The following is a 25,747-nucleotide window of genomic DNA, read 5'->3' on the forward strand; positions in this document are numbered from 1 at the left end:
GCTGGCTGTGGTGAACCAAGGGAACGTTCTTTTGGGTGAGCTATAGACGAGGTGTTGTGAGGTGAGGTAAGGTGTAGGACGCTTTTTCTACTCCTCTTTGTCATGGCTCACTTCCCATCCACTGCTTCTCATGACCTGAAAACTTCTTCCCGGAGTAAAGTGAATCTCTCAATAGTTCTTGGAAGCTTAAAGAAGGGATACAACGCAACTAAGACTCGTTAATTTATGTACGTAGCCTACTTATGTAGCCAGATGTCATTATACAACAAAACACCCTTCAGAAAAAAATAATTCAGTTGTAATCCCTCCACATCACATTTTAACACGTAATAATGCAACTTCAACAATAATCAACAGAAAAAAAAATTAATCTTCATGAGTGTTTCTGAATTAAAACCACCTTCTATAACGTTTCTTAGACTTGATTCGACTAATCTGAAGTTCTACTGGAAATTACTAAGATTTTCATGAATCTAGGGAGTTTAAAAAAAAGGTGGAAGGATTCTTAAGTGTTGCTGAAATATTCACACCATAAGAGGGCAGATAGGAAGCTGCAAGAAGCCAACTCGTTCACAATTGTAGTCCACGAGTCGGTAAATCTTGAGAGAAATTCCATATACGAGAATTCTGGTGACAACACTGAACTGCGCACACACATACACACACACACACACACAAAGCTTGTCAAAACACCTATTTTCTCTCTCTCTCTCTCTCTCTCTCTCTCTCTCTCTCTTACATCACTAACTCTATTGCGTTTATTTTGTATGTAATTCATTAACTCTTGTCTTTAATAATATTTTGTAATTTCCTCTGATGGTTTGACGCTTCTCTGCGTAATAAATTCATTACAACAATCTCTCTCTCTCTCTCTCTCTCTCTCTCTCTCTCTCTCTCTCTCTCTCTCTCTCTCTCTCTCTCTCTCTCTCTCTCTCTCTCTCTATCTATCTATCTATCTATCTATCTATCTATTTGTGTGTGTGTGTGTGTGTGTGTGTGTGTGTGTGTGTCGCGAAGGTGCGTGACAACCACACTCTTACCTAACTCACTCGTGCACTGTAGTCGGTGTTATAAGTCAGCACAAGCAAGGCACGTGCTTCCCCTGACTTCTTGAGCAGCTTGTTTGGTGTTGCAGTGTTACCAACTTGCTATCTTCGTGCTCGCTCTCCTTGTCATCAATTTAACCTAATGCAAGTTATGAAAAAAATAGATGAATAAATAAACCTCCGTGTCTCGATATGTTCCCTTCTGAATAAACCTTGTAATTCATCCTGCAAATTTTCACATGTGTGGTGTTTTATAGTTTGTGAATGAGACTGTTATGTTTGTGTCTCGGTGGTTCATTCGTAAAGCTTCACATTGGTTTATGAAGCTAAGAAGTGTTCAGTTGTTTGGTGTTCTGCAATGAAATGAGTTTATTTCAGCTATTTGCCATATACACAGCTTCAGTCTATTCAAGGAAGCATAAGACTCTCTAGCTGCCTTGAGTTTATTGTTGGGTGAAGTCTTGGAGAAAAAAATGCAAGACCATAATACATTTCCAGTCAAGTAGTAAGCTTCACACAGAAACGAGAACTAAATAATGAAGTAATCTCTATATTTGATAGGGAAAACACACCCATTGTAATCCCCATGATTTTATTTTTTCTTACATTCACCTAGGCACAGAAAAGGCAAAAAGCACAAGTAAATAAAAACTCAGGTAAGCAGCTTCATCTCCTTAAATAGAAATTATTAATGGGATAGCTTTGAATGAGTTGACCAGTTTGATTCGGGAAATATCTTAATACTTGTCTCTTGAAAAAGTTCCTCTCCTCTTGAAGTAGTTACAGAGGCATCTTGACATTCCTCTCTTGAAACAAAAACACTTCTATTGAAATACTTAAAAAGGTGTCTTAGCATTAACTCCTTGAGACAGTAACTCTTCTCTTGTAACAATCAGAAAGATGTCATGGTAATCCTTTCTTAAAACAGTAACGTCTCTCTTGAAATAGATTAGAAAATGCCTTGGCAATTCCTCTTAAATATTTTTCCAGAGCTGTCTTAACCCTTCCCCTGTTATCTGCCACATCTTTCCCTAATCACTGACCACTCTCTGACATCATTTCTTGTTCGACAGCCACCTTCAGAGATTCTACTGACTGAAATTAGCAAAACCTATGAATATTTCCTTGTAGATGCTTATAAAGATTCCATACATTGTTTCTACTAATTAGAATTGGAGTGTATCGCAGTGACTAAATCTTCTCCCCTAACAACAACAACGAAAGTAAAACACAAAAACGCTCTCACAGTCCCAGCGATCCCTAACTTCTTTTCTCACTCTTATGGGAGCTGAATGCCCAGTTTCTCCTGAAGGATTCGTCGTTTGGAGCGGAGGTCGTCCAGGTCAATGTAGGCGTTATGGATGTGGCGCGATCCTTCTGAGGTGCTGGGGTCAAAGGGCGTCCGGCCGTGCAGCACTCGCGTGTTGTCAATGACAAGAATGTCACCTGCAGGAGAGAGGCATCATTATTGTTATTATTATTATTATTATTATTATTATTATTATTATTATTATTATTATTATTATAGTTCTTGGCATCATTTTATTTGTACCATAGTAGTTGTTGCTACTGCTTCTATTGCAACCGACCACTACTACTTCTACTACAACTACACTACTACTACTACTACTACTACTACTACTACTATTACTAGTACATCAGCGACTACTACTACTGTTACGATTACTACAACTACTACTACTACTACTACTATTACTGCTACTATTACTACTGTTACGATTACTACTACTACTACTACTACTACTACTACTACTACTACTGCTACTATTACTACTGTTACGATTACTACTACTACTACTACTACTGCTACTATTACTACTGTCACGATTACTACTACTACTACTACTACTACTACTACTACTACTACTACTACTACTACCACCACCACCACTACCACTACTACCTACTACTACTACTAACACTACTCTTATTACTATTACTAGTCTTAATCCTACTACTACTACTACTACTGTTGCTACTACTACTATTACTACTGATAATAATAATAATAATAATAATAATAATAATAATAATAATAATAATAATAATAATAATAATAATAATAATAATAATAATAATAATACAACCATCACCACTACAAGCTGATACAATATCACACACACACACACACACACACACACACACACACACACACACACAGTGACGACACAGTTTGACCAATACATTTTTTCTATACTTACTGACCGTGGGATCGGGCAGACGTCCACCCGTAAGTTCGAATCCCACCACGTACCGCCTTGAAACATTGCCATTTGTCGAGTGGTTTAAAGCTACCTACACGTCACCATGATACCCAGGTTCTAGGGGCGGTTACACCAAAGATGCGTTTGGATGGTGATATGGGCCCTAATATGGGTACCACAATGAAGAAAATTGCTTGCACCACTAATGGGTGGATGCTGAACAGTGCTTCCCATACTCTTCAAGTAAACCTACAGGCATTATAGGCCATAACATAAAAAAATAAAAATAAATAAAAAAAAATCACTAAATCACCACACCTCAACTCACCTGGCTTAGTCTTGACCAGCACGCCAGCCTCCCGCAGCGTGTCATTGTAAGCCTTGAGAGCCTCGTAGAACTTGATCACCCCTCAGCGTCTAAGTCCATGACCGAATCTCTGGACTGCGAGGACACGTGGATGCGGCAGGTCTTCCCCAAGTGGTCGAGGCTGCAACGCGGGGGATTGGATGGGATTGGATGAGATTGAGCTAAATTACGGCGCATTAACGGCACACACACAATGATTTTTTTGGGGTCTCTCTCTCTCTCTCTCTCTCTCTCTCTCTCTCTCTCTCTCTCTCTCTCTCTCTCTCTCTCTCTCTCTCTCTGGATGTGTTTATGTAAATCCTTGTCCTTATTTGTATTTGCTTTAGTGTTCATTCCTTTCTATTTCTCTAACATTTTCTTTTCTTGCGTAATTTTGTTATTTTTATCCATTTTCTGTGTGTGTGTGTGTGTGTGTGTGTGTGTGTGTGTGTGTGTGTGTGTGTGTGTGTGTGCATGAGAATAAGTTTATCAAATATGCAGATAACTATGGGAAAGACTGATAAACAATGAAATATATACCTAACTATAAGGCGACCACTTTGCCTACCACTTTCAAAACATCTGTTGCTTTTCCCTTAATGTTTTCTCACTTTAAACTACAAAGCTCCATATTTATTGTTTTCCTAGATGAGATATAACATTTGCTAATCAACGTGTGAAGAATTGAAGAAGATGAAGCAGAGAAACGTGCTGAAGTGATGAAAGGAACAAGGTGAAGGAGAAGTAAACTAGTAAACTGAAAAAAAAAATATGATTCCTTTCAGTACCATGACGCGTTTCCATATCTATTCTGCTTATTTATTTATTTATTTATTTATTATTTTAGCGATTTTGTGCGATTTTGAATAGTTAAGACTCTGGCCATTAATCTTCTGACCTCCATAGACCCTTCCAAATGTAAACAAAACTGTCTAATCACACCCAAAACTCAAGGAAGAAAAAGCTATCCCAGTATTGAAGGGGTAAGGTAGACAGGCTTATATGTGAAGAACTGGAGAAAAAATGAAGTAGGGAAGGGACGTGCGCTGAAGTGACAAAGAAAACCAGGAGAGGTGAAGAACGGCTATACTGATAAAATAAAAGGAATAATAAGGAAGACAGGCTTATGTATATTCGCAAAAATCACCCTGTATTTCCTCACCCAATAGTGGTCCTCGGGGTGATCTTGTCGAAGTCATATAGAGCGTAGCCTCGGTCCTGGAAGTAGATGGGTGTGTTGACAAGCGTTGCGAAATGATGTGGGTGTTTCTCTCTCAGTTTCTCAGCCGCGTAGAATCCATCACTCAAGTCGTTCTCGCCTCCCTCCCCCATGTGCTGTCTGATGCAGTGCAGCCACGTGGTCTGAAGATAGCAAGTCATAGGAATGTTCTCTTTATTCATTGGTTTTGCTGATTGTAATTATCTATTCATTTATTTCATCTTATTTGTTTATTATTTATATTCTTTTATGGTATATTTCTTTTGTCTTCTGATTTTTTTTTTTCTTGGTTCTTTGTCGTTAATTTGGTTTTATTTCGTCTTTTTTGTTTTGTTTCCTGTTTTACTACTGCTACTACTATTACTACTACTACTACTACTACTACTACTACTACTACTGCTGCTACTACTACTACTACTACTACTACTACTACTACTACTACTACTACTACTACTACTTCTACTGCTACTACTACTACTACTACTACTACTACTACTACTACTACTACTACTACTTCTACTACCACTACTACTACTACTTCTACTCGAGGGACACAAGCACAGAAGGACGTCACTCACCCCTGGCGGGTATTCGCAGTAAGGCAGGTCGGTGTGCAATCCTAACCTGGCGCCAGTGTAAGCCAGGTTGTTGGGTGTCACGTGCGTCACGATCTCGTAGTCTCTCCTTCATGGCGGGCAGGAAAAAAATTTACTTGTGGTCAATATTTGTAGGCATTTGAACTCGTAATTATTTATTTTTTTTATTTATACCATGTGGGCTTTTCACGGGAATTTATGGGCTAAAAGGGATACTTTTGTGGTACCCTCTATCTCAAAGCCCACCCGTTGCCGCGAGTGGGGAAGCCCAACCTACACTCGGACCGTGTACAGGATTCGAACCCGTGCGCTTGGAGACCCCTCGGATCCCAAAGCACGCACGGTTCCACTATACCACGGCATCCACGATTTTTATATGATTCTATATAGGTATTAGTTCAAAGATTACAGGGATTCTTCTTCCTTTGATGATACAAGACTTATTAACTAGCTATGGAATCACAGAATGCTTAAAGTCATTATTTATAGGCATTTGGCATCATAACTTAACTTTATATGACTTCATAAAAGCGATTTTCAGTGATTACAAGAATGATTAGTCAAGTATTTTCAAGAGATTTCTTCCATTGATGGTGTAGAATTCTAGTTAACCCCTTCACTACTAGGATGCATTTTTATCACGAGTTTTGGGTATGATTCGACAGTTTTACTTACATTATGAAGGCTCTATGGAGGTCAGGAGATTAATAGCCAGAGTCTTCACTCTTTTAATCCCCACATGAGTTTCTGAAGCTGTATAAAATCAGCAAATAGTAAGTAGAATAAAAATGAAAATACGTCATGGTACTGAAGGGGTTAATTACCTAAAGAATCACAGAATAGTTCAGCTCGGTTGTTATGAAAATGTCTTATCATAGTTGTGATTATGATTCGGAATGAGAAAAGAGAGGAAAGGTTTTGGTCCATATATATCACGCCTGTAGAAGTTTTTTTTTTTTTTATTCTATTCGTATGAGGTTTGAGTATATGAGAACCTTCTTTTCCTTTACATGCAAGAGAAAAAAAAATCTTATGCATGTGGCTTATGAAAGATAGGACGATGATTCAGAGAAAGTAAGAAAAAATAGTGCATATAATGACGTCTGTCGAAGCTTATCACAATATTCTTACGATGGCTGTGTACATGAGAACGCCTTATGTTTCTTCCTTGTGTCAAATTTGTACTCGGATCAAGTGTTGGAGTGACCGCAATGGACGTGACCGGCGTGTCTGAGCGAGCCGTCCGTGGGAAAGAGAGCCGTGCATGCAGAGAGCCACGCAGCAGAGTCAGACGTGCCATGCTAATGTTCAATGATCTTAACCCAACATCGTTAAGATAAGGCATTGTGCTTTCATGTGCTGCTGGAAAGACTTGACATTTATCTATACTTTTTTTCTTTTCTATTTCGTATTCATGCTTTAGAAATGTGCATATTGTTCATCCATTGTTCAACTTTTATTTCTTTAATATGAGGAGATAAAGCCGTAGTGAGGAGAGCTTTGATTTATGAGCATCGTGTTGCGTGAATCGACTTCCTTCCTAGCATTTAAGTGTATGCTAAAGAGAAAAAAGAGAGTCATTCGTAATTCTCAGTAATGACAATATGATAGTCTTTCTTCTCATCCTTACTGCTGAGACTCAAACGAATTTTACTGAAGCAAATAAAATCATCCCTACTTTTACCGTTACAAATATCTCATAAGGATTGCAAGACTTTCACTGAAGCATAGTATATAAAGAATTTAGGTAAACTGACTTTCAAAAAAGGAACACCAAGGCACTTCGGAATATGAATTAGCTTCCTTTCTACTCCTTTGGGAACGGCTTTGGAGCATTTTCTATTTATCGATTTATCAATTCCATCATTACTAATTTTCCTTATCAATGGCCGATCTCTCTAATACATACAAAAACTTTTAAAACTATTGAGTCACTACTTGAGCTGCAACCGATACCTTCGCAACATCGTTCATCAGGTTTGCACTACAACGTGTAATTAAACTTAACCAGATGTTGCATCAACCAAAGGATTTAGCTCTATTATCAGAGGCATGCGTTTTGAAAGTCAGTGCTTGCAATTGAGTTCTGAGAAAGAGGAGATGAATCGAATAAGCTCAATGATCATGCTCTTCCTGTGAGCTTAAAGACTAAGAGCAAAATTCAGAATACAGAAACGAAATATTTATATGCTTAGATAGAGATTCTGAATGTGCAGACGCCTTATCTCAGCTACTGACAGATAATACTTTTAGTTATTGGGGATTTCTAAGGTGTTATTAAAAAGCCCGAAGCATTTAAGAACACGAGAATTGCCCTCACCCATAGTGCGTAGGCTTGAGGACGCCCAGACGCTCGATGAAGTCATTGATGGCACCGACCCTTCTAGGCGCCTCTTCCACCACCGTCACGCCGTACCGCTCCAGCACCAACAGCCAGTCCAGCAGCGCCTGATCGTCGTGCATCACCATGCTGTACTTGCTTCGTGGGACCTCTAATTCGCTTCCCCACAACTCCTGTCATTGGAAAATAAGAGTGTAAGGGAAGTTGCAGTAAGCCAGCAGGTCTACCAGTGGCATTCATTAAATAAAACATGCCTAGTTATATCCATCTCTAGGAAATATGAGTACAATATCACTTTGAGACTTATACTCTTAACACTGAGAAAAACATAAGTCCATACACAGATCGATCTACTTAAACACACCTTCTCCAGCATGCACCAGGTACGCTGAGCTTTCCTGGCCTCGGGAGTGAAGGCTCGGCGACGCAGCCACCCCCTGTGAAGACGCTAACATGCCCGTCCAGCCACTCCACCCTGAGGCAGCCGTCCGTCACCTGCAGACACAAAAGAGGCGTGAACTCTCCCTTATTTGAGAGCTTTAGTGCAGAGGAGACAGCGTGCCCAGGCAGCAGTTGACTGGGTACAGTTTGTTTAAGGTATTATTAATTTGCTTTGTTGGAGCTGTCGCCTGCCCACTTCTAGTCTTCTGCCCCGTTGAACCAGTAACGCACACATACACTTACACACACACATACGCTCCCTCACGCTCACTACACACACACAAACACACACACACACACACACACACACACACACACACACACACACACACACACACACACACACACACACACACACACACACACACATACACACACACACACACGCTCAGAAAATACATCAACATGACACAATAAGAGAATTATAAAGACAAAAGGACATAGAGGAATGTTTAGAAATAAGACTTTTGTGAATTGAGGAATTTTGGTCTGTAGAGTCTCAAGAAGTGTGTGTGTGTGTGTGTGTGTGTGTGTGTGTGTGTGTGTGTGTGCAAATAGTATGCACAAAACTGAAAGGAAAGATAATTGTTTTGTTTTGAAAATGACGTAACAAGCTTCACTCAATCCTGTAAACACACAAATAGGTAAACACACATACACACACACACACACACACACACACACACACACACACACACACACACACACACACACACATACTTGACAACCAGACGTCATCCATGGTCTACGCATATAAGCAGTCTCTCTCATCTTTCTTTCTCGCCCAGTAGTACAGCACACTCCCGCCTCCCTTTCCTCCCTTGGCAACCCATCCTCTCCCTCGTGCCTCGTTGCTCATACCCCTTCCCTCCCTTACCCACCACTCATCAGGCTACATTTACAGATACTCCAAGTTAAGATTGTAATTAGTTTGAATTTCGTTTTGATTCGTGTTTGTGGAGTAGATGTGTATGAAATCTAAGAAAAGATAGAATATTTTTAAAAAGATGTATTGTATAAAGAAAGTGTGTTTTGTCATGAATTGCTCTTTTTATTTTTAGTAGTAGTAGTAGTAGTAGCAGTAGCAGTAGTAGTAGTAGTAGTAGTAGTAGTAGTAGTAGTAGTAGTAGTAGGAAGAGAACGAGGAGGAGGAGAAGGAGAAGGAGGAAGAAGAGAAGGACGAGGACGAGGAAGAGGACAAGGCGGGAGGATGTAAGAGTAAGACGAAGACAAAGAGGATGGATGAATAAGAAGTGTGTCATGAAAACAACGAGGACGAGAGGAAGCAAGAGTCGCATAAACACCTCCATCATGATTACTAGTATCCACAAACAGTCTCAAACAAAAGCAACTACTAAAATCAAAGTCCTCCTCCACAACACTCAGTTACCTGGACGCTTTTGGGTTGAATATGGACATCGAGATCATCTACGAGAAAGAGCCTGGCAATAGCGTCACTCTGGAAGCACGTGGAGCATTGGCAGTTCTCCCGTAGCCACACGAATGGGAAGGCAGAGGACGTGTTGTTGCTGAAGGTCACTGTGGTGGTCCTGTCGTTAATTTTTGCCTCAGTGACATCCACCACGGGTCGCTCTGCACACGCTTTCGCTGGATTTGCTAAACAGGGAATGATGAATAGATTACACACGTATGAACATTACAGTTTAATTTATAGTGAGATTCAGACAGTTCAAGAGTTAAACCAGAGGTGTTCATTGGTTATCAGTCTGGCAATTAAGGGAATGACAAGTAGATTACATTATAGTTGATTGATATTCACGAGTTGAACCAAAGAAGTTGAATGGTAACCAGGATGTCTGACGAAGGAAATGCTAAGATTACATACAAAAGAATATTTTAGGCTTAAAGACTCATAAATTAAGTCCGTGAAGGTTAAAGCAAGGACGTTCAGTGAAATGAGGATGGTTGATACAGGGAAAGGATGACTACATGACATATACTTATGAATATTATAGATGTATATTCATAAGTGAAGTCAGTAATGGTTCATTCTTTCATTTCGAGATACAGCAATTTACAGTACTCAAGGCAATAAAATTCTTATAGACATCACCAAGAAAATGAATAAGAGAATTAGAATAGCAGATTACCAATTTTTTAATCAATGTAATGTTTTAAGGTGACTGTATGTATATAGGTCTATGTTTATGTCTACCAATATATCTCTCTATCTATATAACTTATAAACCAAATCACTTATCTATTTATTCACTATCCATCAGTTAATCTATATACCTCGCTATCCATCTATCTGTCTATCTATTTACCAAACATCCACCTTATATATCTATCTAGTGTAACATCATCCATCCATCTATTTATCTACTAATTCACTAACCTATCATCCTATCTGTCTGTTTATCTGCCTATCTATATTTCTAACTGTCTATTTTGTGTAATGTAAAGCGGCACTAACCTTGAGTGGCAAACCTGGCGGTGGTGTGACAGCCGCGTGACATCCCGCCTGTGCCCACCTCCGCCCGCCGCCACCCTGCTTCTCCTCCTCCTCCTCCTCCTCCTCCTGTCCCGGCTGCCGACGCCTTCCCCTGCAACAGAGCGGCTCGTGTTACATCCTATTATAATGGCTGGCTTTATCCGTGAGGGCACACACACACACACACACACACACACACACACACACACACACACAGAAAGAGAGAGCGAGACAGAGAAAGGTGGGACATGCAGAATGACAGACAGACAAAGAGGAAGAAAGAAGGAAAATAAGTAAGTAAATGAGAAAGAAAAGAGAGATAAAGAAAGACAATTAGATAAACAGGCAGATAAACGGAGTCACACAGGCAGACAAACAGATAGAGAGACTCAAAATGACTGATAAACAAACTCATAGATAATCAGACAGACGCACACACACACACACACACACACACACACACACACACACACACACACACACACACACACGAGGATTATGGACATTACTCATTACTCCTAATCCTTATAATATGCATCCCTTTATACACAGTCATGACTCGCCCCTCCCAGCACCGCACGGCCGCAAGATGAGTTAATGCAGGCGTGATTACACATAATTAGCCGCATTCAGGGACTGGCGCCGGAAAAAAGTGATAAAGGAAGAGAGACAAAGGAAAAAAGAAAAACAAAAGCGGTGAATGCTCCGGAAATAAGCAGAGGAATAGAATGAAGAGATTACAGACAGACATACAGGCAGTTAGACAAGCTCCCATTCTGAAACGATATGCTTTCTTATTAGCACTACTTTAAAAAACCACAGAGATGCTCAGTCTTGTTCTCATTGGTGCTTCGCTTCACTGATGACGTACATACAAACACTAATAAACTACCACTATAACCACAAAAGCATCCTTGAAAACCTCATCAACTTTCACTGGACACTGTTAAAAGTAGCACAGACAAAACGCTGAAAAGTTTAACAATACGGAACAGAAAGAAACGCAGACACTGACACTGAAAACTGACATTTCTCAACATGATAGTATGCAATTCTTTCCCTTCTTGGTTAGTTCAGTTACTGTGTCTTCTGTCTAGTTGTTCATAGTTAAGATATTCAGCTTGTGATGATCAGTAACTGTGCTTGTAATCATCTTCTCAACCATTAGCTATTTCATTCAACACTCAAGCAGGGAGGCTGAAATCTGTCTGTCAGTAATAGAAGGAGTAATTGTAGAAGGAGGAGTTGGAGCGGGGAGAGTTATGATAGTGGTAGCAGCAGTAGCAGCAGCAGCAGCAGTAGTAGTAGTAGTAGTAGTAGTAGTAGTAGTAGTAGTAGTAGTAGTAGTAGTAGTAGTAGTAGTAGTTGAAGTTGTTGTTTTTCGTTTTGCTTTTATTTTTGTTGTTGTTGGTGGTGTTGGTGATGGAGGTGATGGTGGTAGTGATGTTGTTGTTGTTGTTGTTGTTATTGGTGGTGGTGGTGGTGGTGGTGGTGCTGTTAAAATATCCTTCTCCATCTTGCAAGAGTGTGCCAAAAATTCATCATTATTCCTGGAAACATGTACACAAATCCCTTCTGCTTCCTAACTACGCATTTGCCTCGAGCACAGCAACAGCCTTCTTAGGTCAAAGCACGGAATGGCAGACACACGGACACACAGACAGCAATATTAGATGAAAAAAAAAAGAAAAATAGAAAAGCAGTTTCCCTGAATTAAGCAAGCATAAAGCAAACATGTACATCCTTTCTTGAGAAGACCGGGAGATAATCCTAACTTTGAAAAGAAAACCCTTCTCATAACTAGTGTGAAGAAAATACTTTAAACCCGTGGAAGAGGTTCTTATGAAAGTGTAAATAGTGATCCCATTTTGCGTCAGAGCGGCACTGAGGAGACTGATGTATGAATGGACGGGATAAATTGATACCTAGTTTGGTCAAAAGCTCAGATAATAGATGCCTTACACTCACGGTTAGGTAGCGACGTGCTTTGCTTCACTGATCCCTTGGTTCAGATACCGAGAGTCGACCAGCGAACCTAACGGCATCAAAAGCTAAGTTGCAAGAGTTGAGGTTCTTCAAAGCCAATGTTCTGCTACACTTTGTAATTTTTCCTCACTATTTGTCCTGTGGCATTTCAATCACCCTTCTTGCCTTAGCTCACGTTGTCTTTCATTCACTCTATCTCCTTTAGCATCTCGTGATTCTCCTTAATTTCTACGTCGCTCATATTATATCCCTACTGTCACTTCAATACCTTTTTTTTTTATTTATACCATGTGAGCTTTTCACGGGAATTTATGGGCTAAAGGAGATACTTTTTGGGGTGCCTCCTATCTCAAAGTCCACCCGCTAGGAAACCGTTGCCCCGAGTTAGGAAGCCCAACCTACACTCGGTCCGTGGACAGGAGTGTAGGTTGGGCTTCCTCACTCGGAGCAATGGTGAGTGAGATTCATCTTTTCTAACCAGCATGTAACATTAATTCACATAACACCTTCACGCACACTTCAGCTTGTATTATGGAACGCTTCGAGAACCAATTGTTACTCCAATACTGATGACCACACTAATAATAATGAGTGGGTTTTTTTTTTTCTTCTAGTAATGAAGCAGATTTTTTTGTTAAGCTATGATTACAGCCATGAAAATATCCTTGAAAAGCTTAATAGTATCTAATAGACACATTGAACCCTGCTAAAAGAAGTCGATATTATATTAGATTATCACCGAAACCATAAAAACACACTTAGAAATCCCGTAAACCTCCACTATACACAAACTAAAACTCAATAAAAAACTCTCAATATGTAATGTCGAGACTTGCTAACACAGACATTTGTTCGACACACCATTACACACAAGTCCCTTTCCTTCCAAGGTGCACCAGATGACCTACCCATGCTATGTTCCTGGAGGTGATGGCAGGATCCCGAGGAAGCAATGAGGAGGCCGCGGCGAGGCTCCCCCGAGCACCAGTCACCAGTCTGCTCGCCAACATGGTTCAGAAGGTTGCTGGGCGTCTCCTTGTTCCTGCATCGATATAAGTAACACGCGGTCTCAGGTGGAAAAAAAGGAAGAGCTACACTTCGTATGAGAAAAATTTCAGCCACGTGAACGCTCAGTGTGGAAGAAAAGAGATAAGACTATTTTATGTTGAAGGTCGTTTAGATAACCTTATAGAAGCGTTGAGTACGAGGATATAATGATAAAAGTATTCAAGTGGTATTACAAATATAACAAAGATGGTGCAAATACGATTTTTAGAATTAGCAACCTGAAGGGACTGAAAGTAAAGGTTTCAAGTTTGACAGAGCTAGATTTGATTGAAACTTACTAAAAAATTAGTTTTCAAATATACCAGAATAAGACTGAAACAGGTCAATATCCAGGTTGTCTAATCAAAATGGAAGCCAATAAGAGAAGAAGAAGAAAAGGAGGTTCAGATGAATCGTACTAAGAGGTAGTAGGAAGAGAAAAGAAACTCACTTCACTGGAATTTTCAAGGCCGTTATTGGGTACAAAAAAAGGTATGAATGACGCACAAGGTCTGGAGGGCAACAATCTTTTTGGCTTAACTTCATTAGTTCCCAGTGGCCAATATCACTCCAGGTGTCTCAGATGCGAAGGCTCCCACCACGTGTACTAACCAAGGACATGGCAACGAAGCGTGTTTATTTACTACCATTCGGCGGGTGGGAACTGTTTTTAATGCTTGTTTTACTTACATGGAAGGCAGAGACAATTGGATGAAAATAGGCAACTTTTATTTCAAGAGGCACCACTGGCAGGATAGACTATAAGAATAAGCATTCTCAAACACTATTTTATCATCAGCGACTCCCAACTGTTAGTCTGATAGTTTTTTGCTTATCCTTCATCTTTTTTTGTTTCTTATGTTCCTATTTCTTTAAAGACAACGAAGATGATTATTCTAGTTCTGGTGTTTTCTTATTTATGATGCAAGAACCCTGTTTAAGTAAATTTGAAATAATTGAAATACGCTTGAAAACACGCAGATTGCTAACGAGAAAAACAGGCAGCGTGAGTAAGAATGGCAAGTTTTGTAGCGTTCCTTGCTATGTTTGGTTCAGTGAAAGCAGTGAAAGAGAGGAAAGCGACTCTAATAAGGGAACAAGTGTCATACTCTCATTAGGATGGTGACGCTAATGAGGAGGATGACGATGACGAGTAGTGACGAGCTGACTAAGCCTAAACTTTGCCAGGTGTTCCGGGTCACGTTACTGTATGTATGTATGTACTGTACGTTTATATGCGTGTGTTTATACGTATGGGAGAATATATCGTGACAATACGACTTTTGCAATCTATTGGATGACTTTTCTCATGATGAAATGACGATATATTCACCCGAGGTTAATAAAGAGAGAGAGAGAGAGAGAGAGAGAGAGAGAGAGAGAGAGAGAGAGAGAGAGAGAGAGAGAGAGAGAGAGAGAGAGGAAAATATTTCATTTTATTTCATTCGATTAATTTATTATGCTTATGACATCATACAATATATCTAAATGAAACAATTCCCAAGTACCAAGGACAAAAAGAACACACACACACACACACACACACACACACACACACACACACACACACACACACACACACACTTTTCAATGATCCACAGAGAAATAGCAGTCAAGGAACAAAAAAAAATACATCTACTGCGACACCTTTGAAAACATTGAAAGTTAGCTTCTTGGCGGCGACCTTCTGAGGATGAAGAACCTCCAAGGGCGTGGCGACGTGCTGGCAGGGGCGCTCTGGATACTTAAGGAGCCTGCTTGCCTTGTAGAACCTCTATTTCTCCTTGCATTTCACTGGTTACTAAGTTGTTTTCTTCTTATGATTTTTCTTCTTGCCTGGTTGACTGAACTGACTGACGTCTCTCTCTTTTTTGGTGTTATTTGTATTTAAGTATGGAAACTGCCTATTACATAAAGTTGTGAGGTAACAAAGGGGAAAAAAATCGTCAAATAGTGAAAAGGGAATTTAAATAAGACTCTTGGCTATTTGATTTAAACGCAATACAATACGGGGATCACAAAGAAGTGAGCACCTCTTTTTTCGTTCCGAAGATTGTGGCTTCCAGGATTTTAAAACGTTTTATTCTCTCATAACAATTACTTCTACGGGCTACAGACACGATTTGGAAGATATTCATGGTTGTTTTTTATACTAACTATGCAGAATTCTTGTTAAACTATCACTAGAATCATGAAAATATCTTTGAAAACCGTTATGACTTTCTCTAGAGCCGTTGTTATAAGTGGAGGAAAGACCTTTGAGGGATTGATAACATGATCCCGAGCCAGGGCAGGACAGCAGCAGCGAGGCAAGGACCGGTTAGAGGTCGTTCCTGCTGCTGGGATCCGTCATGCTAGGATTTCTGAGAAGGATGTGATCTTGGGATTATCCTTAAGCTTCTCTTTCCCTCCGTCCGTCCCTCTCTCTCCCAGACTGAATGTCACTGAATGCTCTCCCTCGCTCGCTCCCTTTCCTCCTCTCTCACTCAGTTGATCTCCACTCCTCAATGCACATGTTTTTGTCTGTCATTTTCACTCCTATTACATTTTCTTCCCTCACCAGATCTTTCTTACCGGAGTGACTGAGAAATTTTCACCCTCCGATATATCTCTCGTCTTCTTCCTCCTCCTGCCAACACATAACCTGCCCTGTGTATCGCCCCTTCGCATACGTCCTCCTTAGCCCCCATGCGTTCCCTCCCTGCGTCCTGCCACCCTCCCTGTCCAACACCTCAAGGGTAAGGCGGTAACCTGACTCCGTGACACGAATGAGAGCTAACACACGCACGGGAACACGCACGCAGGGAGCCAGTTTCCCGACATTTACATAATCCCTTGGGACATCGTGAGCGCAGCGGGTCCTGACTGTATTATTCTCTGACTTGCATATCTATTTGGCCTTCGTGGAAAAGAAAGAGTAAAAAAGAAAAAGAGAGAGAGAGAGAGAGAGAGAGAGAGAGAGAGAGAGAGAGAGAGAGAGAGAGAGAGAGAGAGAGAGAGAGAGAGAGTAAAAGAAATCGCTCACCCTACTTCTCTCTCTCTATCTCTCTCTCTGGGGTAGCTACACATCGACACACGCCATTTTCCAAGCCATCTTCCGTCAATGTCTGCGTTACTCGATCATGTGATGGCGACAGTCCAACCATCGCGCACCGTCCTCTGAGCCTCATTACCCCGCGAAGGCTAAGCAGACAGTGGGCGCGACGTAGACCAGTCTCGTTACACCCTGGGACCAGATCTGAGGCTGCCACTGAGGGGAGCACTGAGGAACGTAGGGATGAAGAAAGATTGGAAGATGGGTCGCTAGATATATGGATAGATTAATTGACAGGTATATACATTGTAGTAATAGTTAATGTATAAATAGATAGATGAATACAGAAGGAAATGGTATGTCATAAAATGTGTTAATAAAGATGGAAGCAGTTATATTTTAGAGACTTATAAGGTAGGTAATCGATATATATATATATATATATATATATATATATATATATATATATATATATATATATATATATATATATATATATATATATATATATATATATATATATATATATATATATATATATTTAATAATAGGAGGAACCCACCATACAAGCATTTATTAATTTCAATCCCCAAAAAATAAGAATGAACCAGTTTGACAAAGAAGAAATCACTAATTATCTCACGCGAGACACGGGACAAGTGTTTTGAAACCTTCCTTTGAAAGAGTTCAAGTCATAGAAAAGAGGATTTATAGAAACAGGAATGGAGTTCCAGAGTTTACCAGAAAAAAGAATTAATCATTTAGAGTACTGCTTAACTCTTGCATTAGAAAGGTGGACATAATAGGGGTGATAGAAAGAAGAAAATCTTGTGCAGCGAGACCACGAGAAGAGGGAGGTATACAGTTATAGCAAAATCAGAAGAACAGTTCGTATGAAATAGCCTAAGAAGATTGCAAGAGATGCAACATTGGGGCGATAAGAAAGAGACTGAAGACAGCCAGTAAGGAGAGAGGAGTTAATAAGACGAAAAGCTTTTGATTTGACTCTGTCTAAAAAAACAGTATGACTGGAATTTCCCCATACATGTGATATACTCTTTACATGGACAGATAAGATCCCAGTATAGAGTAAGTAATTGTGACGAGGTGGTAGGAAGAGGATGTTGAGAAAAACTGTTGTAGATGACTCAGAACATCTAATTTCATAGAAGCTGCTTTAGCTAGAGATGAAATGTGAAGTTTCCAGTTTATATTACGAATATTAGTAAAGGAGGATGTTTGGTGTAGAAGATGGGGACAGTTGAATGTCGTTGAAGAAGAGAGAAGGTTGTGTCGAGCTGATAGAGGGAGGAATTAAGTCTTTAATTGTCACCCTTTAGTTTCTCTCACCGTGCTTCTAAGCCACTCCCCTCGCTGTGTGGGAAGAGACAGGTGTTCTTCAAGATAACACAAGGACTCGTTTCATAAGTGTCCCAGCTTGAAGTGGCTTGTTCCTGTGTAGTTTTTGTTTTGAGATATGTGTTATTTTTCTATCACTACCACTGCTGCTGTTGTTTCTGCCACTACTACTACTACTACTACTACTACTACTACTACTACTACTACTACTACTACTATTACTATTACTGCTACTACTACTACTACTACTACTACTACTATTACAATGGGAAGAGACAGTTGTTCCTCAAAAATTCTTAGTTTTATCAACTCTCCTCTGACTGATTGTCTTCAGCCTCTTTCTTACCGCCGGAATGTTGCATCTCTTGGTTTCTTCTACCGTTATTTTTATTCTAACTGATCTTCTCACTTTGCTAACTCCATGCCTCCCCTCCTCCTGCGGCCTCGCTACACAAGGCTTTCTTCTTCCACTCATCCTTACTCTGCCTAACTCCCTGATGCAAGAGTTAACCAGTAGTACTTTCAATCATCATACCTTTCTCTGGTAAACTCTGGAGCTTCTTGCCCGCTTCTGTATTTCCAACTTCTGATGCCTTGACTTAACTTAAAAGGAGGTTTCAAGACATTTATTCTTTTTTTTTTCTTTGGCTAATTCTCTCGGACATGCAAGGGAACTGGCAACTAAGTGGGCTTTTTTTTTATGTTGGCCAGCTTTTCCCTCTTACATTAAAACTACTTCTACTACTACTACTGCTACTTCTACTACTACTACTACTGCTACTACTACTACTGCGACTACTACTACTGCTACTACTACTACTACTACTACTACTACTACTACTACTACTACTACTACTACTACATGATCTCATTCTCATCATTACCTTTTCTGACGAGGGAGACAAGCCGAGGGCAAGAACAAATACATAAAATAGCCAACTCATTATCCCGTTTTAAAAAGAGATAATGTGTCGAAGATGTGAATAAAAGATTAATTTAGTTTTCGAGGTGTGTTGATACTCCTATCTTGAAATGGTTTGAGTCGTTGGCAGGGTGGATGACACAGGAAACATTATACTCATCAAGTCCAGTGAAAGAAAATGAAAATATAAAAAAAGGTAAATTGAGAAAACAGGAAATAGCCTCAGATAATTCCAATAACCGATGAAGAATTCCAGTTTCGAAATTGCGACGAAACCAATTATGAGACACCATGAAAAAATAAGTAAATAAATAGAATATGTTGCTTCGAGCTATCCTAAGGCAAAGCTATTGTAAGAAGCCTTCTCGAAGCTGTTGTTGTCAAGCGGCAGAAGGATACGAGGCGGTGCTGCGAACACTGATAGTACTTGACTGTTATGATAAAAAAAAAAAAACTCCCATCAGTGATCGGTTCGTGACTATGTGGAAGCTCGACAACAACGAGAACATTGACTAAAGTTTTGTCATTGGTAAGAAAATCTCCATCACTAATCTGGTTACGCCTCTGAACATTCTGCAATAGCTACAACACTGTGACTCCAGGCCTGTTATTGATATAGAAAAAACAGTACCACTAATGTCGTTACAACACTGAAGGCACAGCCGTAATAGCGAAAGCACTGAGTATAGGCGTGATATAGGTGAAAGAAACATCATTTTATCATTACACCGTGAGGACTAATGGCGGTGATGAGATTACTATAACTCTAAGCTGTTAATGCTAAGAAAAATTGTATCACTGATGTAATTATAACACTAGAGACTCAGCGATGGCAGCAAAAACACTGATTACCGGCCTGCTATTGGTGAAAGAAACCGCATCATTGATTTCCTTATAAACCACTGAAGACTCGACCTCTTACACTTACACTATTGGCGGTAAGTGGAAAGCTGGTTAACACTTTGAGATGCGAGTCAAGTCGGTCCTGTAATGTACCCCGTTCACTCTCACTACATATGCTTAACTTTCGCTCTCGATCTATCGCCCATCAGTTGTCAGGTTTCGTGAGGAGGTTGGCATGTCATCATTTAAAGTTGAGGAAGGGCAAAAATAGTGGAAGTAAAGCAGGTTACTCTTTAATTTCTGACAACAAAGGAGGCGAGCATCAACTTATCTTAAATCCCTTTGGTGCATATTATTGACACTTTCACGGATGATTTGATGATTCTGGTGATAGATTAACAAAAATTAGTTGTTATGAGAGTTATAATCGTGTCAGAACATGAACTGATCTATGATTGCATGCGTCTTGCTTGAAACCTTGACTTGAGAAACTGCGTACATTTGCACACACACACACACACACATACACACACACACACACACACACACACACACACACACACACACACACACACACACACACACACACACACACACACACACACACACACACACACACACACACACACACACACACACACACACACACACACACACACACACAACGAAAAGCATATTAGCCAATAGAATGAAACTGAGTGAGTATTTGTTAAAGAATCGGTGAATGATTGAAAGTGTGTGAGTGAAAGACAAGGAAAGCGAGAGGGAGAGGAGAGAGAAAGAGGGGGAGGGAGGGAAGAATAATAAGGGTATCTATCTTAGGAATGTATATCCTGCTCCTTTGTATTGATTTTTTTTTCTGTCCTTTTTTGCCACTTCTGCCTCTTTGTCGGGTGACCCACGACATCATTTCGTCTCGTTAATGTAACCAGTCTTTTCTTCACCCCCTTCTGTGCCAGTGTTACGAAACTGGATCACTTCGCACCTCAAGATGAAAAAAAAACATATACTTCTCTTTCATTCTAAGACTTATATTCTTCATAATACTCTTTCTCCTTTCTCCCAATGTCACAGCAACTTTTAAATCCGTCTTGTAAATTTTTCATCATTATCTTTTATCCCCTTCTTGTCCTGTTTAGTCACTTTTCAACCAGTGTTCCAATGCATCAGTCTATCCCTAAGCGTGTTATCTGTGCTATTTTTCGCCAGTGTTCGTATATGCTCTTCATCATGTCTGTAACGGTGTTCTTTTAGCATTTGTTCGCTTATCCGTACTTATCACATCCTTAGAGTTATTTACAGCAGTGTATACTCGGGTGCTATTTCATCATCTCACTCATCCTTATTGGTATTTCTCTTTAGTTTCTGGTATATGTAAGTACTCTCATTATCTTTTTACTCTTCCTAATTCAATAAATCTTTCATTAGTTTTCACCTTTCATTTATATAAAGACACCATCTCTTCCCTCTCCCTCTTCGTCCTTTTAAACTTTAGTGCCATTTTGAGTGCTTCTTGGCATATGTAAGAATCTCACATTATTACTCATCTTAACTCTATAAGTATCTTGCATTAACTTTCATCTGGGGCATTTACATTTCAGCGATGGATCTAAGCACTCTTTCTTACAGTTCAGGAAAGACGAATTACTACCTCTTATGGTATATCTGCGATAATCCACGATTTTCGCAGGCCAAAGAAGATAAGTCAAATTCTCCCAAATGCTCTTAACCATTGATGATGTTGAATCCCAGTTAGGCCACTACTGAAATCATGAAAACACCTTTGAAAACCTTAATAACCTCCAATTGAGACTATCAAAGGTTTACAGATAAGGAACTGAGACATCTGTAAAGCCATTAATGCGATGAGCCTTTAATTCCTCTTTCATAAGTATGTAGCTTTCAACATAAAGACGCTCGCGGTGATTTTCAATGGTAGGGATATCAGAGCCAATTGTAACTCATAAATTTTTTTCGCAACCTATACTACTAGAGCTTCGTGGTTTATTGTATATACCTATTGTGTGGTTTCCTCTGTCTATGCTAAGTACTTTACATCTAAGCGGGAGGTTTCAAGACATTTATCCTTTATTTGCTGGCTAACTCTCTCGGATCTGCAAGAGGACTGGCAACTAAGTGGTCTTTTTTTTCGTTTTATGTTCCTCTTGGCCAGTTCTTCTCTCTTACATAAAGATGACTGTATTTCCCATCTATCTGTCCGGTCTTGGGATGCTTTATATGCAAGGTCACTTCACTTCCAAAACAATAACATCCCTCTTCTATTCCTTCCGTAACTTCCTTTAATACATCTTCACCTTCAATAGTACAAGAAGAAGAAAATAGATAAATAAAGGCCTCACGTGAACCGGACTAATAGTGACTGCGGGGCTTGAACACAATAATGAAATAGATTATCAAAGTGTAAGAGACTATAGACCAAGTTTGGGAACCTCGCGGGTATAAATAGCAACATACCAAGACAACCGGATTAGTCATCTCCACGGTCCTTGAAAACATTAATAAGATAACAAAGCCTACAAGAATATGGGCCAAGTTCGAGAACAGCAACACTATTGTTAACTATGGAAAGCCTTGCATGGCGCGGGTATAAACAAAGTGAACTGTCTCACTAAGTTAACCATCACAAGCTAAGCCTCCCATTGCTCTCCCGCTGCTGTCTGATGCTCCCCAATGCATCACCGTGACGCAGCCTGACAGAAACCGTCTCTAAAAATAATTATAACTTATATAAGGCATTTGAGATGAAAAGAAACACGTGTACACGAATTGCAACTTATTTTTTCCAAACAGTGAAAACGTTGCCAAAGTGAAAAGCGTCGGAATTTTTCAGCACTTCTTTTGTCATGATTAATTATAGAGATTAATGTGAGAGTTTGTCAGGTTTTTACAGATGCTTTTTTTTTTTCAGTATTGATGGTGTAGAAAAATTGTTTAAGTATCTCTAGAACCAAGAAAACATCCTCGGATATCTCAATAGCTTCCAATATAGTCTGTTAATAGAGGCAGAATAAAGAGCTTTCATCAGGACAATTCTTAGAAGCAACGATGAGGATTAACTGGATTCTTACCAGTGTTTATATATATATATATATATATATATATATATATATATATATATATATATATATATATATATATATATATATATATATATATATATATATATATATATATATATATATATATATATATATATATATATATATATATATATATATATATATATATATTAGTATTGATGGCTTAGAACAATTGTTTAACTACCTTTAGAGACCTCAATAATTTTCAATAGAGCCTGTTAAGAGAAGCAAAGTTAACACTCTGAAATATCTAAGAATAGTCTATAGATGACAAAAGAAGCAGATGTAATAAAAGACCTGACAAATTTATCTGTGTGCTAAAGCTAGATGGAGTTTTCAGGTCAGATCGTGATCGTGATCATTGTTTTAGTTAACCGTTCCCAGTTGTTTCTATGCTGTGGCATTTTTTCGTTTATTCTTTAGTCTTTCACGTTATCTTACTCTTTTTTATGTATTTCATTCAGATTCACCTCAACTAAAGTAACTGTAGAGTATCAATCTAACTATTGCATAGAGCCACCAATGTAGCCTGTGAGAAGAGAACGCAGTGATATATAAAGAATATAATTGCATAACATTCTCTCACGTGACTACAACTCAGCACTTGATTCAGATATCCGACACCAGAGGGGACGCAGGACAGCCTCCAATCACCACACCAATAACACTGACCACTAAAGGCGAAGTTCACTGTCTATTAACTCTGTGTCATTTAGAAGACGGCGGTGAATACTTTTTATGTTTGCCTCGTCAGACGTGAATTTCCTGGTTTTGTTGAGTTGATCAGAAATAAAGAAGAAGGTAAAGAAGAAGAAGAAGAAGAGAGAGAGAGAGAGAGAGAGAGAGAGAGAGAGAGAGAGAGAGAGAGAGAGAGAGACACACACACACACACACACACACACACACACACACGCTTCATCCTCTAATTGGCAACATTATGCGCAAAACCTAACGCTCCCTTTTAGACGCCTCGACAAGGCCGGGCGAGTGAGGTTGTCATGCTTCTGCTCCTCCATCTCATGATTCTCTCTCCCCTCTCCTCCGCACTTCAACTCTCCTCCTCCTCCTCCTCCTCCTCCTCCTCCTCCTCCTCCTCCTTTTCAGTTGCCTCGGTTGTGTGAAAGTGCAAAAACGAGGTCGCGTAGTAAAGAGAGTGAGGAAAAATCTAAAGAGCACCACTGCGATGCTATACAGAAATACCTAACCACGTCTCTTGGCAAAAGGAAAAATAAGAGCAAAAAAAATAATGTGAGTGAGAACATATTATTGTTATATAAATGGGAAGGAGAGAGAGAAAGAGAGAGAAAAAAACGGCAGGGAAATGAAAGCACGAGTGCATAATATACATCGTTTTTTAGAGGAGTATCCCCTTGAGGCAACCCAGAAGCAGAAACTGGTATGTGAGACTGTATCTGCCAACCTTGTTAGAGGTGAGCGGAGTGCAGGTCGCGGGTTGCTGCTGCTGCTGCCTCCCGCCCGGCCCTCAGTTGCCTACCTGTCAAGTGCGCGCCAACCAGCAGGGAACGGACTCGCCGCGTGCCCCGCCGGGAAATTGTTGGATCTTCTTAACTTTGTGAGTGTTGTTGATCGGGCATGAGCGTCGCCTCCGCCCGCCCTCCGCCGCCGCACCTCCCGTCCGCCGCCGCCATGGAGCAGGACAAGGGGTAAGCTTATTGATTTGTTTTGATTAGTTTGTAAGGTTATAGGAAGATTGGCAGATAAGCTTACGTTATTCTCATGTTGATGGTGTTGCTATTGCTGGTGTTTTTGTTCCTTGCGGTGCATTCCGATGTGCGTGGTGTGTTTTCAGTGTCATCCATGGACGCAAAACAAATGAAGTACGTTTGCAATACATACTCAAGCTTAATTAAATCACTTGTTAGCGTCTCATTATACTTTAGATAAGATGTAAATGTGTTGGATGAGTAGCCAGATGATTTATAGCCACTTGTTGAAGAGATGTATCATTATTAACTTGATAAGATCCGAACATAACTTCTAGAATATGATCAAATCGACCACGTGGTGTTGAAAGGGTTAAACTGTGTAAAATAAAATAATAATAATGGAAAAAAATGAAAATATTGAAAAAAATAATGGAAATAAAATGGAAATAATATCACGTTCATTATGATGTTGCTGTTAATGAATGGTGTTTTTAAATATGGTGTGTTTAGCGCTGTGGATAAATAGACTCGCAAATAAAACAAAAGACGCACGCTTGTAGAATTCAGAAGTTGGGGCACGTGACTAGAGGTTTAAGAAAGAAAAGGAAAAAAAGACTGACGGGAAATCTGAACGTGGCGAGGAAATTAAAACATTACGAAAGCAGCGTGCCGGAGTGACTAAAAGGAATGTAATTATGTATATCAGATCATTCCATTGCACGCACGCACATACACACACACACACACACACACACACACACACACACACACACACACACACACACACACACACACACACACACAACATGAGTATACCACACGTTAGAGGTAAGACATTCATTTACATTCATGGTTCGATAGACAGTTTGTTGAATGAGAGTGAAAGTAGTGTGGTCCTCTTAAAAAGGAAGCGTTAAAAATATATGGTACTCGGAACTCCGCGTTGATGTTAAATGTGAAGAGAATAGAAATGAAAACTGAAACCGACAAGGCACGTTTCATCAGACTACACATGCGAGAGGTTGGAAATGTGAGTGGAAAAGTGGAAAATTGAATGCTCCGTCCTGATAATTAATAAATGCGAGAAGTGTAGAGTAAAAATGAATAGTGATGTTAACA

General features: G+C 39.7%; 2 protein-coding genes across 3 annotated transcripts in view; one reads left to right on the forward strand and one right to left on the reverse strand.

Moving 5' to 3' along the window:
• Positions 1 to 1,624: 1,624 nt before the first annotated feature.
• LOC123504064 (gamma-butyrobetaine dioxygenase-like) lies at positions 1,625 to 24,398 on the reverse strand. The gene is given in 12 exon segments (XM_045254334.1): positions 1,625 to 2,492; positions 3,600 to 3,680; positions 3,683 to 3,759; positions 4,780 to 4,979; positions 5,415 to 5,520; positions 7,753 to 7,946; positions 8,138 to 8,208; positions 8,211 to 8,268; positions 9,605 to 9,831; positions 10,652 to 10,781; positions 13,564 to 13,697; positions 24,382 to 24,398. Coding segments are annotated over 11 exon segments (1,413 nt in total). The 5' UTR covers positions 13,666 to 13,697; positions 24,382 to 24,398; the 3' UTR covers positions 1,625 to 2,325.
• The window catches only part of LOC123504062 (importin-13-like), a 42,307-nt gene continuing 40,575 nt past the window's right edge, over positions 24,016 to 25,747 (forward strand). For both annotated transcript variants that reach the window (XM_045254329.1, XM_045254330.1), the window contains exon 1: positions 24,016 to 24,625. In XM_045254329.1, the coding sequence (XP_045110264.1) occupies positions 24,555 to 24,625 (71 nt within the window). In that variant the 5' untranslated portion in view covers positions 24,016 to 24,554. The remainder of the gene's footprint in view (positions 24,626 to 25,747) is intronic.

This window comes from Portunus trituberculatus, chromosome 15 (assembly GCF_017591435.1).
Source record: "Portunus trituberculatus isolate SZX2019 chromosome 15, ASM1759143v1, whole genome shotgun sequence".
In the NCBI taxonomy this organism is placed as follows: domain Eukaryota; kingdom Metazoa; phylum Arthropoda; class Malacostraca; order Decapoda; family Portunidae; genus Portunus; species Portunus trituberculatus.